At 33.0% G+C, this 19,024-nt stretch overlaps 1 protein-coding gene across 1 annotated transcript in view; it reads left to right on the top strand.

The window, feature by feature from the left end:
- Positions 1–16,795, top strand: part of LOC117337952 (cadherin-23-like) — a 184,808-nt gene extending 168,013 nt beyond the window's left edge. The window contains 7 exon segments of the mRNA XM_033899111.1: positions 396–464; positions 860–926; positions 1,143–1,270; positions 3,168–3,208; positions 5,198–5,261; positions 10,119–10,172; positions 11,714–16,795. Of these exon segments, the coding sequence (XP_033755002.1) occupies positions 396–464; positions 860–926; positions 1,143–1,270; positions 3,168–3,208; positions 5,198–5,261; positions 10,119–10,172; positions 11,714–11,996 (706 nt within the window). The 3' untranslated portion in view covers positions 11,997–16,795.
- The last annotated feature ends 2,229 nt before the right edge of the window (positions 16,796–19,024 follow it).

Raw genomic sequence — 19,024 nt, 5'->3', positions numbered from 1 at the left:
CTAAGAATCATCAGTGATGCTAAGGGCCGAAAGTGTTGATAATAGGGGCAACCTAAAGCAAAGCTCGAAATATATATCAAACGAAATGCAAAAATCTGGATGGAAGGGTGCAAATGACCTATTATACAATCATTTCGATCATTTTCAATGAATTTCATTATTTTCATTTTCGCATTTCAAAAGAACATTAAGTACACACGTACATTCCGAGTCACTTTTGGAAATAAGCGTGACAAACATGTTAGGGTAAACCTTGTGGACTGAAAAATCCACCAGTAGTGTCTACTACTCTCAATCTCAAATTGCTTGTAGCAAGTGCAACTCAGTCTTAAAAAGTATTGCACATATTGAAGAGGATGACATGTTTTACATTGAATGACATCTTTGTTTCACAGGACAGATATGTTTATCCATGCCGAGGATAAAGCTACAGATACCATCATAGAACCTTCAGAGTTGCTGAGGTGAGGTTTAGTCACACACAGGTTTCCTAGAATTAGTTTTACTGCTCCTCAAAATTCTGTCTATATTATGTTATGTTTCGTTTGTCAACTTGCATTGAGGCAATAAAATTGCAAGTTATGCATCAACGCATAACTTCTTTATCTGTAATGCATATGATATACTATGATAATCAAATACTGATTGACTTGAGGAGCAGGAGATAAATTTCATCCTTTGCAAAGAACAAGTTTAGTTCGAAGATATGTCAATGGATTGCTTCACCATTACAAAAGCGTGACTGAAATATTCTTGCATGCAATAAGTGAAATTACAAAATAAACAATTGCTGAGGGCATTACATCCAGTTTTTTTTTAGAAAATTCTGACGGCGTATGTTTCTTTTTGTCATTTTCAGTAAAATTGATGCTCATGCAGCAGAATTGTTAGGAGTGTTGAATGAATATAATATTCTACAAATCGTGGTACGTATATGCAAAATCTGGTTGAAAACACTTTTAAAATCAACCACAAAGAACTGTCGAGTCTAATATGGATTTAAGTTATGTAGAAACTGAAGTTTATTTGAGAATTTTATGGTAAAAACGAATATGCAAAATGAATAATGAAAATTAATTTGAAAAAAATGAATTCTGATTCTTGATTTCTTGGGGCTGTATACAAATGTTCTTGTGTTACAGCCTACGACACAAGCAGAAGAAGAAGACGACTCTAAACGTTTATTAGTGATGTCGATTATCCTCATAGCGATCGTCCTTGGCATCCCCTGTCTTGTACTGGCGATTATCCTCCATATCACCAGGAAACAGTAAGTCTCTAACTTTTGTGTTATATTTAAATTGCCCAAATGTCGTCATTTCATCAACAGGAAACTAAAGAATCCTGTGGGCACAAGGAAATGAAGACAAAACAAAGGTGTATACCATGGAACCAACAGTCATATCAACAAGCATCATGGAAATCGTTCATTGAAAACAATGCCCTTCAGGAAGGACGTGACGGATTGTATTTGCTGCCCAATAGCATTCTTAAGAGGCGACTAAATTTGGGATCTTATTTTCCTCGTAATGTTGACCTTTAAAACTACCTCACTTTTGCCCCTTTATTTGAGCGTTTTCAAAGGAAGGATTTTTGGTCCAGTTCCTTGGTCAATACATACAAGAGTGGCTTTAAAAGTGATGCTTAGCGCTGAGCAATTTGGGAGAGGTATCACTGGTTCGCTTTTTGTCAGTGTAATTTGACGTTGTATCTTTCTCGTGTCTTCTACAGCATGCATCAGTGAGGTAGCGTTATAAAGTCGGCATCGGTTCTATCAAATTGAAACAAACACGAACATATCACAGGCTTACAAAACACATACCCACCCACGCCTGCATTTCACACACAGGGGAGACCGTCCTTAAATGACTTGCTGTTGATAGGACTTTAAACAATGCAAAACCAACCATTAAAAAGAAAGAAAGAAACAAACAAACAAAAATATGTTACGGAAATAAACGTTATTAATGTGCTGTTGAGTAATAACACATTTGGGCACGTGTCTTGCATGCATAGAGCATATCACTCGCCATTGTGGTCACGGTGTTAGTCTGCTGTTGTGTTAAAAGTACAATAACACTGAAATGTCCCGTAAGGGATACGATAGGATAACATATCAGCTAGACACTTCATTCTGTATTTCCTTTGTTTTCCGGTTAAATTTTAATGTCTTGACAACAGCCGGGTTCACACAATGACGAGTGTCTATAGAGACACAAGTAGAAAAAAAGGCGACAAGCAAGAAAGAGCAGACAGGGGAAAAAAACGGCAGTACAGTTAAGTCCCAAATGGTTGGTATGTTCAATGTCTTACTAAGTAGCAGACACGGAAGAAATTCCGGTTCTGCAGGGAATAATCAAATGACGACACACAGGCCCGATTTTACCCTTTTCAATGTCCCCTTTACAGGAGACAGGATAGGAAAGTAACTCCTGAACTTCCTTGCAATTGAATACAAGATATCGACCTACATATAGTGTCTCCCTCAGAACTCTCAAATGTTTATTATTCGGGGACTTAATTTTCAAAACTTGTTCCCAGCTAAGTGATTTAGATTTAGATATAAATGAACACTGACTATATCTAAAGTACCAAATACAAAATTTCAAACTTTGTACCCAGCTAAATGGTTCAGATTTGGATATAGATTAACACTGACCATAACTAACGTATCATATACGATAGCTGCAAAAGCAAATGACAAGTACAACTCGCATATACTCTAGGATTGTACATAATAGCCCTTTTCACTACAAGTTAGGATTTAGATATGGTTGAGTCTAAAATGAATTAAATGTGATCATACTGCTTCGTCCTCCCTGAAGTCGATCGTCTAGCTTAGATATGAGAGAGGAGCAGCAACTCGTACTCAAATCATGTCGCATTATTACCAAGTTTGTTGCTCCCAAAGAACTTTTAAAACTGATATTTTATGCTTCCGATGAAATCTGTCACATATGGTTGAGAAGGTAATTTCCTTTACAGTAATGTAAGTGTAAGGAGAGCTCGATCAAATACATAAGCGCTCGTTGCTATATTATAACCGTTTCTTGAATTCAATATAATGCTGTCCTTTGTGGTGGCTTTATGGATATGACAGACATGCCCATCTCGTTACATGTTTATGGAATTGCTTTGTTGCTTAAACTTCATTGTTTTATTTGCAGATATCAAAGAAAACTAAAGGCTGCTACTGCAATGGCATATGGTAAGTTGGAATACTGTCAATTTCCGACAACGTTCAGGCAAATCTAGATATTACTTTCTTTGAAGTTTCCTTATTTTATCTATTAATTTATTTCTTGAAAATGTATTAATTTTCGTAATTTTTGTTAAAATTGTATCTGCTTTAGTCTATGATTTCAGGTATAAAGGTTATTTGTTTCAAATGTTATGTGTATAATTTTTATATTTTCGGGAACATTTCAGGGACTGACATAAAATTCAGAAATAATCTGTTACATGATACTAAGATCGTAAAGAAAATCAGTCTGCAGTATAAAGCCTAAGCATTACTAACCGTTGTGTTCGGATCAGCTCATTATGATACCTTTCAGATTTGTATATTGTGTCCAACTGATGCCATATGAATCCCGTGTGTAATATAATCATCCTTGATATTTCTCTCAGGACATAGAGGGCCAGGAAACTCATGTATGTAACTGACAATGTTGTAATTGCATGCGGTATTGTATCCAGAAAAGTTCAGAACATTTCATTATGTGATAGTAAAGACTTCTGTACTGTGCCTTTGTGTTTTTGGTAACAAAATGGTATACTCCCCGGGTAAAACAAGAAACATTTTTTTCTGGAGAATGTTTTTGTTCATCTTTATTCTTATGGATGATAAATGGTGGTTGAGGGATCCTGGTGCCTTTTTCATATAAGTGATGGCGGAGGGGTCCTGGTGCATGTTTTTGGGCCTCCTTAGTTCGAATAAGATATCGTTTGTTTTTATCTTAATTGATTTTAAAATGTATGTTTATTTACATTTTTACGTACTTTATATATTTTATAAATTCCCATGAGCCAGCTATGTAAGAATCCCGTGTTTACTCTCTTGTGATCAGACTTAAACGCTACGATTTATTACTTGATAGTAGAACTGATAGCTGAATGTTTTGTTTGCATGGCATGCATGGAATTTGTATTACGCCTGTATTTGTAAAGAAAATATTGATATTCTCAGTATAATATTAGATAACATGTTTTATGACCTTGAGCTGCTATTTAATTTGGAATTCTGATGTGGAATCAGATAGATATTGCCTGTGTTACATCACGACAAAAATGATACATTCTGTAAAAATCGTGCAGTAAAAGTATGCAACCAGATTAACATTAGATGATATCTTCTGTAAAAAAAATGGGATTCTCTTCTTTGAATATTCAGTAAAGTCAGTCGTTCTTTAAGGACCCTTCTTAACCATTTATGATGGTATGACATTCATTATCATTACGATGAATGCATGTATCGTCTGATCGGCATTATATTTTTACATTAGAAACTAATCTTTCTGAAGACCGTTTACGCTGGATTCTGAGAAAAATTTGCTTTGAGAAACAAATGTTTTCGGACATTCCTTTGCCCTATCAGTGCATTAAAATTTCCAGGATGATTCGTATTTTATACCACAATATGTGGGTGTTATTTAACTCCCAAGGCATGAAATAATCATAACAACACGTATGCCTGACTATGTTTTAATCACGTTATTTAGTGCGTTTTGATTGGTTAATGCTTGAGAGATTTTTCACGTGGTACATTTCCGAAATTGTCTTTTTTACATGTTAATTAGCGGCATTTTACTTAAGGTCATATCCTTAAACCCCAACTGATATTGTGAAAAGAAAACACTTTGACACAAACAGGTCAATTTATCCTCAAAAAAGCTTTTCAATTTAAGGATTAAACTGTCTTTTTTTGGTGTCTATGGTCGATATAGATGCCAGAGCTTTGCAAACAAACGTGTCATATTGTGCGCTAGCATGACGTTGACGTCATTTCAATTCAATATGACGTTGACGGAGTAGGTCAATATAGGTCTTTCCAGTATGATGATGCTGCAGGTTTCCACATTAGTCTTCCACTTTTCATCATGCAGCGGTATACAGGAAAATTAAGATATGTTCCACAATATCCTAACGATGACCTGTATACCCTCTGAATTGATTGTATTTCAATTTATCTCTTTAGGGTCAAAGGATTCAGATATGCAGAAATTGGAAATGCCCGGCACAAACATGCATGCATATGAAAAGTAAGTAAACAAAAACAATGCCTAACCTTATATAGAAATAGTTATTACCTTAGTTTAATGTATCTTCTATATCCATGTTTCAAACGTATTGTCTTACTAATTGTTTGAACATTATTTGTTACGGTTCTAGTTTTCTTTGATGAAGTGTCAGTCCTCTCTCTATAAAATCTACATTATGTTTTGAAATTTTAGATTTTCGACATTTTGATTTGATACCATTTTCACTATGCTGAATCTGTCACTCTCTGTTATATCTTTACACGTGTACACTTCCGCTCACCCATACACACACGCTATGAAATATCATATTGTTGTTAAATTTTTATCTGATGTTCACCTAATACTCTTACATTTTTGGAGATATTTTGTCACGTGGGTTTCTCATAGTTTCATGTGGATTTGTGTGGAAATCCTCCAAAAACACAAAGAAAATGTCTATATTTACCAGGAAAATGTATTGACGATCAAATTAGTCTTAAGCGTTTTTACAAATAATATAATTTTAAAAATCTATGAGTTAGATTGCAAACTTCAATATTTGGAAAACTACAATCCTGTCACTACAGGATCAATGATGGATCAATGCCAGTGTTTAGTATTTGTATTTTCATTGTTATGATATTTGTCTGGAATTGTCACGTTTAATTGATCGATGTCAGGGAATCATTTAAGATTCATGTTTGTAATATTAGTCGTAAAACATTTGCATGGCGATATCATTCTAATGGAATCATCCTTCTTGGGTTGGTGAAGAAAAAGGATTTCGAAATACGAAATGCTTAAAGATGAAGTTTTGAAAATGTGCTTATTGACACAAGTTACTTACTACAATGCAATAAACTAAATTAAACTTTTTTCAGATCCCATTACGACAATTTTTGGCTAACGCGGTCAGATAGAATGCAATCGTAAATATCTGCAAAATAGATTAGTTTTTTTTCTTGATATATTGTGAAATTGTTTCAGTATGTGCATATCATATTAATGTCTGTAAAACAGCAAGTCGTGTATTCTTTAAAACCTGTGTTTTAATTGAGTTCTGTTCATTACCATATGTAGAATGTTTATATATATATATTTTATGATTTAATTTCGTTTATTGTTTTGCAACTTAATGATTGGGATACTGACGATACTTGACTATTTATGGAATGCTGTGCAACTATCAACTTATTTCAATTAAATGTCGCACTTCTTTCACATTCACAGACATCATTTACCGAATCTATACTATTTTGATGATGCGATTTGATAATTATTATTCCTTTAAGCTATTTTCTTGATAAGTATCGCCACATATAAATTGAAAAAAACAACAACGTGTAATTCGATATAAAATTTTGTTGAAAGTTTGGTTTTTCAAATTATTGAAAAAAAAAAGAAAAAATATAAGATTTTGTTTATCCCAGTGAATATTTGAGACTACATATCTTATCAAATGGCATACTAATGGGTAAAGGGGAAGAAATATGTTGGATGATGTGAAATAGAGAGACAAAAGTTTCACAAAGTTTCTTTTGCTTTCTCATTGGAAAGCTTTGATGGAGCTCATGAAACTTAGAACATCGTAGTTTTAAATTCGGTAAAGCCTTCCAATGGGGTAAACAACTTTTATAAATTTAGGAAATATTGGTTAAACAAGGGGGGTTGGGTCATTTTTCTGTTCATTATTTAAAATGCTGTGACGTATTGAACGAATGATAAACAATACTACAGTTGAACATCCTTGTATGCCTGCATAGGATCAGACATATACTGGAACACGATTGTACAGATACGTAGCTAAAGATTAATCAAACTCACTAGTAGGTATGGCATGCTATATTCTCTTCTTGCTCAAAACTTGTTTCCAGATGTTAGATAAATTACGTTGCTAGATACATTATTGTATTAATTCAATTTTAAATGTTGCATTCGTTAGTTAAAAAGTGGCATGCAGTTTCATTTATTTATTTATTTTAATTTTAGAACGTAAAATATTCGTCGTTGAATTGATATAATTGTCAGCATCCCTTGCATCACAATTTCATTAATGAATATGTCTTTTGAAACATTTCTTTTAGTAACCCTTCTTTTCCTTTCTACCCTACAATGAACAGAGTATTTGAGACAGAAACAAGATTTTAGGTTCGGTAATATGTTGTCAATTGTTATGTCAAAGATCAGCGTTTGTTTTCATTTCTTTGATCCTTGCATGTATCATTCGACATGTATGCAGTTTGTATTGACCTCTGGCATGCGTATGGAACCCACACATGTATTGACTTTACTCAGTTTTAAATCTATGCTGTAATGCATCTATAAACACTAGCTACTTTCGTTTGGCCATTTCATCTTGGTTTTCTTACGCACACGTACACATCAGGAGCAATTTTGTTTTTATTATACCCTGGTGATAGGACGTACTGACGGTTGGATTGGCCATTCGTCCGTGTCTGTAGAAGAAGTCTTGCTCAGACAACTACGCTTTTATCAATACAAACGTTTTTAATTTGTAAACCTGTTCAGTGCAATATGTGAATATTTCATTCTGATGTTTTGAACTTAAATGTATTATTCATTTGCTCAGATGTATGCTTTCTATGGAAGATAATGCTTACATTGTATAAGAACGATGCAAAGTCATCGCCGGTAGCAGTTAATGGGAATCGGTAGGAAGAATTACAATCACGGAATTCAAATGAGTGTACATGCAGTTTTGCAATACTGGATGTAGGTGGCCTGAATATTCCATAGAGCGGCTGAACTGCATTTCAATATTCGACATTGGCTTATTATAAAAGCATGACAAACACAACCCAATATCATGTTGTCTTTGTATCGGATGACGTATAAACCATACGTGTGTATGTTATCCTTGATGAAAACAGTGTGTTGGGTGTTGTCTTTAATGTGGAGGTAAAACCAAAACAGTTGTGTGATTGTAAAAGAATTATGTGGAGCTTCCCGTATGTTGTGTAATTTTCTGTGGTCACTCTAGGTTTAAGGCTTATCCCCATTTGTTCATTCTGTTTAGCTGTGCAAAATATACAAGTATTATATATATATTTGTTATGAAAAGCTGATAAGATGCCTTACATAGATAAAAGTTCTTGTATTCCATACACGAATTTATACCTTCATGTCCCGTCCGTTGTGAATCATTGACATATCTTGAGAACACATGAACACGTTCAGTTCTTAATTACACCATAGTATCATAACATCGAATTCTACAACTGATCACATTCTGGTGGTCATAGGTCAAGGTGTAAAGGTTATAGGTGAACTTTGACCCCTCCTGAAAATTCAGGACAAATTCACTCAAATCACAATGTCATATCCTGATGACGCGAAATCAAGATTTGGCTATTTTCACACCGTAATAGTATAAAACAAAGCTCTACACCTGGTCAAACTATGGTGGTCATTGGTCATTGTTTAAAGGTCAGATACCACCTTTGAACCCGATCTGCACGGGTCACATTTCTTAATCAATGTCATATCCTGAGAATACCTCAACAGAATTCGTTCATATTTACACTATCGTAACGTATCATCCACCCTTGCATGTATCTTCTAGTTTTTATCTGGTTTTAATCATGGTACTTGTTTCTACAACTAAAAAAATACAGTTATAATACCAAAAAGATCCGATTTACCACGCTAACGTGTTCATGAGAAATTAATTTCATGCAGAATATCTTCACTGTTTCGTCCCTGAACATGCGTGATATATGGGATTTTTTTCCCCGGAAAAATGTTACACTAGCAAATTCTAAGTCGTCCAGCAGTGTTTTTGCGTTTCAAAAAGCTGTTAACACGAACGTTATTTTCCAAGCATGACTGATTTTGTGCTCCTTTTTGTTTGGTTTTATTCCTTTCGACGATTATAAACAACTAATGCGATTTTCGGCACTTTTTCTGAAAATGTACTATTATTTCCCATAATGTGATCGTAGTTTATCAAAGTGTTGATATACATGTACATAAAAACCTTGCTATAATGCCACATTTGATTTTAGGAACGAGTTCAACGATATATCGAGTAAAATGCCAATGATCAGAAGGCTAAATGTAAATTGACACTGATATGTTTTCGGAGGGTGTTGGGTCAAAATGAAATAAATGGCATTATATCGAGGTTTAATAGTTATGATTTATCTAAATTCTAACTTTAGGTAATATTTTTAATTGAAAGAATTATGTGTTGAAATGTAATTTATTCGATTTTGTTGGGGAATTTTGCTCCCGATTTATTGATAATTTTTATTCATCATAGAACCCCACATCTGTATGATAACGTTTTTTATATAGATTTGTATAATTATATGGTTTGGCAGAGTTTTGGTTCATAATTCAATAAAAATTATCAAACCTCTTATTAGATTGAGTGTTTCCTTAATAATGTCAAATATTTTTCATACTTTATGGCTGCCCTGCACAGTGACTAATTGAACTTCGTTTGAAAACTGTTATATCAAACACAGATATATGTTCACGTAAATATAAAAGGGAAAATATGTTCACGTAAATATAAAAGGGAAATAGTCAAATTCTTAAAATGCTGATTTGTGAGAGTTTTGTGATAAAATAGAATAAAATGTCCAAATGATTTATTTCTCTGGGAAGGTACTATTTTTGATTAAGCCATTTTATAAATTTTCGACGGGGTAAAATAATTTGAGAAGAAATTTATGTTTTTTGTCCTTAATGATAATGAAATTCATATGAAATGATATATTTATCATTTAAACGTTTTCTGAAGCTTACACTCAAATACATATGTAATATAATTAGATAAAAAAAATATAGTTATTTCCTAATATCTATAGATTTTTCTAATTTCATTATCTAACTTTGTGAATTCCATTCCAGTGCCAACCCTATATTTATGGAGAAGGTGCTTTTAGAAGATGCTGGGGAAGTGGAGTAAGTATTGTTTATTTCTCTCTTACAAAAGTGACGTGTAATATGAATTATTTACTTATGCTATTTTTTTTAACTTGTTTTGTCAAGATGTTATCATGTTTTTTTCAAAAATTACTTTTAAATAGTTTAAAATTAGGTGTTATGCATGGAGTTTTAGAATAAATATATTGTCTTGACAAGTATAGATATTACATTCTCATGTATCAACTTTTTGTTAATGATCACCCGATTAATTTATGAAATGTGTTGTCTGTTCTGCTAAACAAATTGTTATCTGGATCGTGGTCAGTGAATTAAAGAAACTGAGTATTTAATTTTATTATTTACAAACACATTAGGACCAAAATGGCAGATCCTTGATGAACTCCTGTGAGATTTCTAAAAATGGAAATCGTTGAAAAAAGGATACAAAATTAGAATATATTCTGTTTAAGGGAATACTGTGAATGACAATATCTGCATTACAACTAAAGTTACTTTATGAAATGAAATTTGAATATGGCAAGCTGGACAATTAATGAGACAGCTATTCTTTGTCACTTGATACCTCACCTTTGTCAACCGATGCATGACTTTTCTGAAAAGTCATGATTGAACTTCTTAAACACAACCAATAACACCAAAAAGAAAAAAAACCTTCTCTTTTGACATTAATTTGTTTCACTCACGTACATCACGATCTTCATTCATATAAGATGTTATGTATTTAATTTATTTTGATGTTGAATCCGTTTTACCTCCCAGATCTAGAACAACCACAGCGTAAAGAAGTACAAGCTAAATAGGTAGTTGATGTCCACATTAATTTTCTGTAGAAAAATATTGATCAAGTTAGTTTCTGGTTCACGGAATTTTCTTTTGGTAGTTCACGTTACGTTTACTTTATCAGTTGGTAGTTGAGGAACAAAATTCGAGATGGTTTGTTTCTTATACCAATACTACTGCATGATGATAACGTGGTTTTCACTCTTAACGTGTTTAATGGGCTGAACAACTCACGTTTTCCTATATTTTGCAACGTTAATACAAAATAGTTTTCACTTTTCATTTCTTGGGAAATGGTGCAAAGTTTCACTTTTTGGTGTCTGGATTGTTTTGTTTTATTTCTTCAATAGAGTCAGGGTTTGTGTTTTACGTAGTCTACTTGAGAATTTTCGAAGACGCTAATTTATTATGTTTAACTGATGTAGTGATGCTTATGTTTCAATATTGAAACCAACAGAACATGCCGTTTTATTAATTATTTGACAGCGAAGTCTTGTAATTATTGAAAGTCCTCATAAATGTTAACAATGTATGGTTATGATTGTTACAAAAAGTACATAGCTAAACATGCTAAATGTAGAGTATTTTTAACCTTGTTTTTTTCTTTAATAAAAGATTTTTAGAAGCGTGCTTTACTCGAACCGCGAGGAATTTTGAAGCATCTTATTCTCTATACTTTTGCGACAGTTGTAAACAGTAATGAAACAGCCGGACACGGTGTAACATTATGCTGCTAAAATATTAAATGGAAAATAATGTAAATGTTTTTATTACAGTGATAACGATTCGATTGATAACAACGCAGTAGATCCTGCTCAAATCCACCCATACGATGTCCAAGAAAGGTCTCTAAACTTCCTCGGCGAGTACGACAAGACCTCGACATTCGGACCACCAGACATGAACCTCACCGCGGCATTGAAGGCTCACGAGGATTCTAAGAATCAAAGGACAAACGGCCAAGTTAACAACCATAAGACAATGAACGGTCACGTGGACAAAACCGAGACAAATGGCATGGATTCTCTGTTGGATGGCCTTAAGACAACGGAGATATGACAGAACTGACTGGAATCGTTATGTCTATATCATAGAGTGTATATATATATATATATATATAAGAAAGATCGTTATATTTTTATTTTATATGAAAGACACATGACTAAGTTAAAGCATTTTCATTTAAGTATTTGATTTATTTCTATACGATAATATGTGTATAAACGTGACATTTTCGGCCTGGTTATTGTGTGTACACGATAACTGGTCGAGTTCGTCATACAATGGTGATACCGTTTTCAATCAAATTTTACAATGCAATGTTAATGCTTTCAATTGTATGGCTAATGTACAAATCAAAATCGCAGGAGTAGTCACAGAATGGTTTAGGTGCTGCTTCAAAAGCTTGTCCATTATAGTCTCTTCTATAAACTTTGAAAGTAAATGATTATTTACACTAGGGAAGTGTACATAATAATTACTTACAAGCGCATTTTACTACAATACAGTAGTACTACAAATACAGCTACTATTATAAAGTGGAATGCTGGTTCGAGAATATCAAGAACTCAGCATGGCCCATCAATTAAAATACACAAGATGCCACAAAGAAAAGTTCGTTCAAGTTCCAACTTTTTCATATTGTCCTATAAAACATTTGATTGTTTTTAAGAACAAAATGTATTTTTCGTGATAATCTAAACTCTATACTTGGCACTGATGATTAATGTTAAGAAAGGTTGTGTTCGATTTCGTTTCATTTTGATGAAATTGAAATACAAAATGTATGTGAAATTATCAGACGCAAAGTGCATATGATGCATGCTTCTCGTCCAGTTGTACTTACATATCAGACTGATTGTAAACATTGTCTGAAGTTCGAAAAATAATTCGAATTTAATTCCGCAATGATTACGATAATTACTGTACATTTCATTTGTCTTTTATTTCGCTGCTGGCGATTACGCAGTGAATTGTCGCCGCCAGAATTTCTCATTTTAATGCTTACCGAGTTTTAAAGCTTCAACTATAACTTTATGTAGTGTAGATGACAAAGACAACGATACCACGGAAGTGTGGATTTTTCTGGTAATCACTTGGCAAGAGTAGTTACGGGCGATATGCTTGTACAAGAGTAGTAACAGGCGTTACGCTCATACCACAGTAGTTTAATTGCGTTTGAAGATTCCTCGGATAAGTGAAATGAACAGTAAGACGTATATATCTATGCTATAGACTTCTACATATAATGCTCGGAGTCTAGAACCCACAACGACAACGTTTGATCTTGCCGCAGACATTATTATGATATAATAGCTCATGTCAACAGAAATGTTTATCTGATCATTAATCACATTTCGATGATAGTATCTTTGTAAAAATGTTCACCGTGTGTATGTCTTGTATGAATGTGTTTTACTCACTTCTTTAACTTATTGATCCTATTAAAGTTTCTTGTATATTTCTTGTAATATAGTGTTAAGGCTGGATTTCTTTCTTCGCAAAAAACATTATAAAAACTGTTCATCTTTCTACGAAATGCTAGTAGTAAAATGATCTATTAAAATGTTTTTTCCCCTAAATAATATGGTATTACCTATTTGCAAATGCGTGTCCTATGACATTTTAACTGTGTTAATGACATATTTTCACTGATATTATTGTAAACATTCGATTGTAGGAGTTGGGAGTTTTAATTGATTTAAAACTTCAATCGTGATATTCCTTGTTTTTATGCTCCATTAAAACAGGTTTGTAGAAAAAGCGATACATGTACATAACTGCATTTAGAATATCTAAACTTGTGGTTAATTTGTTATTAAGTAACTGTGTGTCTGTACTTAAACTATGATATTGAGTCTCTTCCATGACAAACGTCATGAAGGGAAATAATATACCAAATCACGCATTAAATCTAGGAATGGGCGGTAGTGAGGTACATCGACGATAAAGTATCTGTCCTTTTTGTCTGTCCAAAAATTGTTTTATATGATGTATATCTGGTAACGTGTATTCTATAGTACCAAACAGCTTAAATGTGATATTGGATTGATATTAGTATTGCATCGTATTAGATAAAGCATGCATTGGTCTCCCCACCTATTATGATCATTATATAATGTATTGTATATAGATGTATATTTTGTAAAATATGTCTTTCCATCCCATTCCTCTGGCACATTTCCAGTGGTAGTCTATTGTTGATATGCATCTTGCTTTTGAGAGTTGAATAATAATAATAATAATAATAATAAACGATTATGTACTCTTAAATTAGGAAAAGAGCTCATGGGCACTGTTCAACCTCGATTTTTAATCAAAACATTTTAAATATTTCATATATTTTAAGTTATTTCAAAGCAAAGTTTTCAAAATGAAAAAAAGAATGTGGACTTTTATTTGATCAAATTAATATGCATCTTGCTTTAGTTTCCATATCGGAAGTATTATATCCTGAAGTGTTTTGTATCATTTGTCCTCCATTGATCCCTTATTGCGGATACACCTGATATTTATTCACTATATTCTTGCCATAAGCTAACCGCCATATATACATATATTGTAGATACACATTTATTTATCATTGTACAAACTGCATTCTAGTCAAAATAGATCTACTTTTCCATTGTATGATTAATGATATGTTTCCTTTTTGGTAGGGCCCTTATTTATTGATGTCTCTTGTTGTTGATATTGAACTGGTCGTCCGCTGATAAATGTTTATGGAATTAATCATGAACTGCGGTAAGACGTCGTGAGGTTTTTGTTTTTGTTTCGAACACCTTTTGTTTGAACTCAGGGATCTGTAATTGATAAGTTAAGTATATTACACAATACAGAAGATATTTGCTTAAACAACTTATAGTTTCAAGTACTTGAATGGAGATAAAAAGATGTGTACTAGCTTTTGTGGAACTGTATTTTGGTCACTAAAAACATAATGTATATACACTATTATATTCAGGAGTTCCATTTACATGAATTAAAATCTTAAAATCGAACAATTTGGATGCCCATCATTTAGGTTTAATTGAGTTTTTTCTCGAGATAACTTTGTATATTAAGTTTTTTATACTGTAGTTAAGAATCAATGTTTAACAACAGAAAATCGCTTCACATTCCGATATAAGACTGTTTAACGAATCACATTATTACCATTAAATTGCAACGTACCTAAGGGCCATTTTAAAATTTTGTTTTAAAAGGAGAGATTATCACGAATTACCGGTATTGGTCATGTGGCATTTTTTCCTTGTTTACGGTAAAACTATGTATGTACATGTAGCCTGGATGATTCCTTTCCACATAAGGGGCAATCTGCCAGTATTTTGTTTGGATACATTCAATCTCCAGGTTAAGGAAATTACTTTGCGGCTTGATTAATCAAAAAACACTTTTTTCAATTTATTTTAAATTCTTGCTCGTTTTATATTTTCTCTTTACTGTAAAGTGTACATTTTATCAACGTGTTCATAGATTTTAAATGTTGGAAAAGACTGAGACACGTTAAAAAAAGGTGAGCTCGAACAGTTTGTGAAATATTGTGTCAGTATGATATGTATGTTTGATGCGTGATTCGATTGAATGGAGAATGTTTTAAAATATATTTTTATATGCTATAACATTATGAACGATATTTGATGAAAGTTTTAAGAATGTTAATTCATGATGGATCGTCAATGAATTATTGAAATGTACAACATTATGAATGAAATCGAAATAAGATGATTCAATAGAAATGAATGCGTCAGATCACATGAAATATTGTCTTTCACACCTGGAAGTTGCGGCTCATCAGAAATCAATTTGAACTGTAAGATTTATATTATTTGTTGCGAAATCCATCTTATTTTATCGTTTCTCCACTTTTCATCCTGAGCTTTCTATCGATTTTTACAGTTTTGAAAATGTATTTTGTTCCTATAGAAGACAAAATTGAACAAAGTCAAGTAGCTGTAGATGTTCATGAAAATTGATGAACTACGAACAAAACATCACAATGATTGCTTTTATGTAATAACATGAGATCGTCTACTAAGATTAAATCGAGTGATATTAATCTATATTGAAACGACATTTAATTAATCTAGTCCAATATTTGTACATATCGACACCCTGATCAGCATTTTAATTAAACGGTTAATGAGTAACACTCATCACTACTATTTGTATGATTAGGTGTATTTTAATTAATTTTGAATTATTGATATTTACAATGAAAATGCTAACTCATAGACTGCTAGAGATTTTGTTATGTGTATTTGATAATATTGTAGTTTTCCCCTTGCGTGTCGGCCATTAGATATGAAAATGAAATTGAAATATTTAGATGTCAAAGTATATATTTTGATAAAACCGGATATATGTCCACTTAATTGACAATGTTATCTTCTAAAAGGTTATTCTTTGTTAACTTTTATTCTACGTTTAGTTTCGTTTTTTTTTTCTCAAAATCAAAACTAACCGTCTGCATTATGTTTTCGTTTATTTTTCAAAATCAAAAATAGAAATTTGATTCACTTAAAACTGGGTCCTTGTCTGATACTTCAAAAATCAATGAATATTTTCTTTTATCAAGTGTCTTCTTTAGCGTTTCTGTTCTTATAATGGCTGATATCTATTCGCTGATACAAGAAGGTGGGCTGTAGGGTTTCACACGAGTATTCCAAGGACCCGTATACCTTAAAACGTTAACGTAGTTTGCGTTAACAGTATATATTGAGCGTGATGATGATTGGTGCTATTCGTAGTATGGTCACGTAGTATTACTATCCATAGGTTTAACACGTGTGAAGATGAACTCCGATGCATTCTATGCAGAGAATTGTCCTATTAAATGTTCGATTGTTACAAATTAATTGACGTGTTTTGTTGTGTTTCTAAAAGATATATTTTTGCGTTTCTCTATTGATGTAATGTTTGCGGTTATGCTTTATGTTAAAGTTATTTTAGCTAAGTAACTTCTAAATCAGTTTTCACAGGGTTGTGAAATTGTACAAATGACACGAAAGATTTTAGTACATTTAAGTACAAATTTCAAGTTAGATGCAGTGGAAACAATTATCAATTAAACTGCAACTTTCAGCTGTTAAAGTGTACGAATATCACTCAAGATATTAGTACGTTTCAGTACAAATTGAGAATTAGATATAATAGAGAGAAATAATTAAACTGCACCATTCAGCTTGGGAGTTAAAGGAATAGTAAGTAATGCTGAAGGCTGAACGTATTGGTACATGTACCTATTTGATTTTAAAACAAAGTCATGAACTACAACTGCATTGCAGGTAGGGCGTAAGAATTATACCTGCCTGCTGCCCCCATTGCATGATCGTAAGAGGCGACTAAATTTGGGATCTTATCTTTTCTCTTTCTTAACAACTTTCTTCTTCCTAACGTCTCCCTTGACACTGCCTCACTTTTTTGGGCTTTAGTTGAGCGTTCGCCCTTGTGAGGAAGGCTTTGGGTTCTGTCCCCTGGCCGAGACATACCAGAGTCTTTAAAAATGGTAGTTGCTGCTCCTGCTTAGCGCTCAGTATACACGGAGTGGGACGACTGGTTCGCCCGTTGTCAGTATTAATCGTTTTGAATAACGGTTATGTCGCCAGTATGTTTGTTTTTGTCTTTCGTAATCACTCTTATCAATCCTGATCATGCATTCATGCATGCGCGTTTCTTTCTTGATTAGCAATACCCACACTTTAAATTTAAATCATATCACAAGAACCGCGCATATACCTATATACATTTACATGTATACCGCTAACGCTATGTCACAGGAAGAAAATGCGGGACATAAAGACAAACTCCCAAATTCCTGCTGGTTCTTTATTTATTCACTAACCGGAGACATTTCCAGACGTACAAACATAAAAACCCCTGAAACATAAAAACAGCCGGACTAATTACAATGTATATACGGTATATATCAATATATACCGGCTAATACTACGTGTATACGAATACACGCTTAATGTTGATATTCAATAAATATCTATTACACGGTAAATCCCTATTCTGTATAGTATATATGCCTTCCAAGACTTCAGAAGTCTGGTGAAATAGTGTCACGTCGTATACATACATCGTAAGGTAGTAGTTGCTGGACCCCGGAGGATACGTCTCAGCCAACGGTTAAATGGCAACTGCGATGATTCGCGTGAGTTATGGAGTTTTATCTAACGTTCTCTCACTCTTGCACGCTTTTTCACACTTTCACACCCTAATTTACATATAAGACATAAACAAGACTAAATAAGGACAATCACGAGACGACCACCTGAACTACAGACAAGATACAGACGTTACTATAAATAGACAAGGTAATGTCCACAATACAAGTAACTCGACGACACATACATATTTGTAAATCATATATACAAATATTTAATTAGCCCCATACTTGTACCGGTGACAGCTATTTGAATTCAGACAATACCTTGAACGATTTAGTTGCAGTAATTAATGACAATACCTTTTCCTGTATTGTTTTACACTTTGACATACGATAATGGTATTCTTTTTCACAGGAACGTCATTTATAGTATAAGTTGGGCTTTCCGTTTCATAGTGTGATTTTTCTGCTCTCCCGATTGTAATAATTGAACTATACATATGTATGCATTAAACTGCCGTAAGGGATCATTTTCCTATAATTTTCACGACATTGGAAACAAATTGAATATAGCGCGTGATGAATAATTTGTTTGCAGTGTTGTGAGAATTATACCACAATAACTTTGCAAAGAAGAAATTTAATACTTATATATCTGTTTTAGTTTTTCTCTTATATTCAATCTGCATCATTGCTTTCACATTTTCGCGATGTCAATGGACCTGTCTTTGTGATATCACGAATACAAGCGAAAGTTCCCGACAGATATATAAATAATTATATATTTATTTCGTAGAAATCAACAAAAAAATCATTGACTTTGATTTCAACATTCCACCGTGAGAATATTTATATTGTATACAACATATATAACTACATAAATTGTTACGAGTTACATTGATCAATCTGATCAGTTGGGATTTTCTTTTTAATCCGGTAGCACGAATTTATAAAATATGAAAATATAAAAATA

The sequence above is a fragment of the Pecten maximus genome, chromosome 1 (assembly GCF_902652985.1).
Source record: "Pecten maximus chromosome 1, xPecMax1.1, whole genome shotgun sequence".
Taxonomy (NCBI): domain Eukaryota; kingdom Metazoa; phylum Mollusca; class Bivalvia; order Pectinida; family Pectinidae; genus Pecten; species Pecten maximus.
This window is presented reverse-complemented; position numbering and strand designations above follow the sequence as displayed.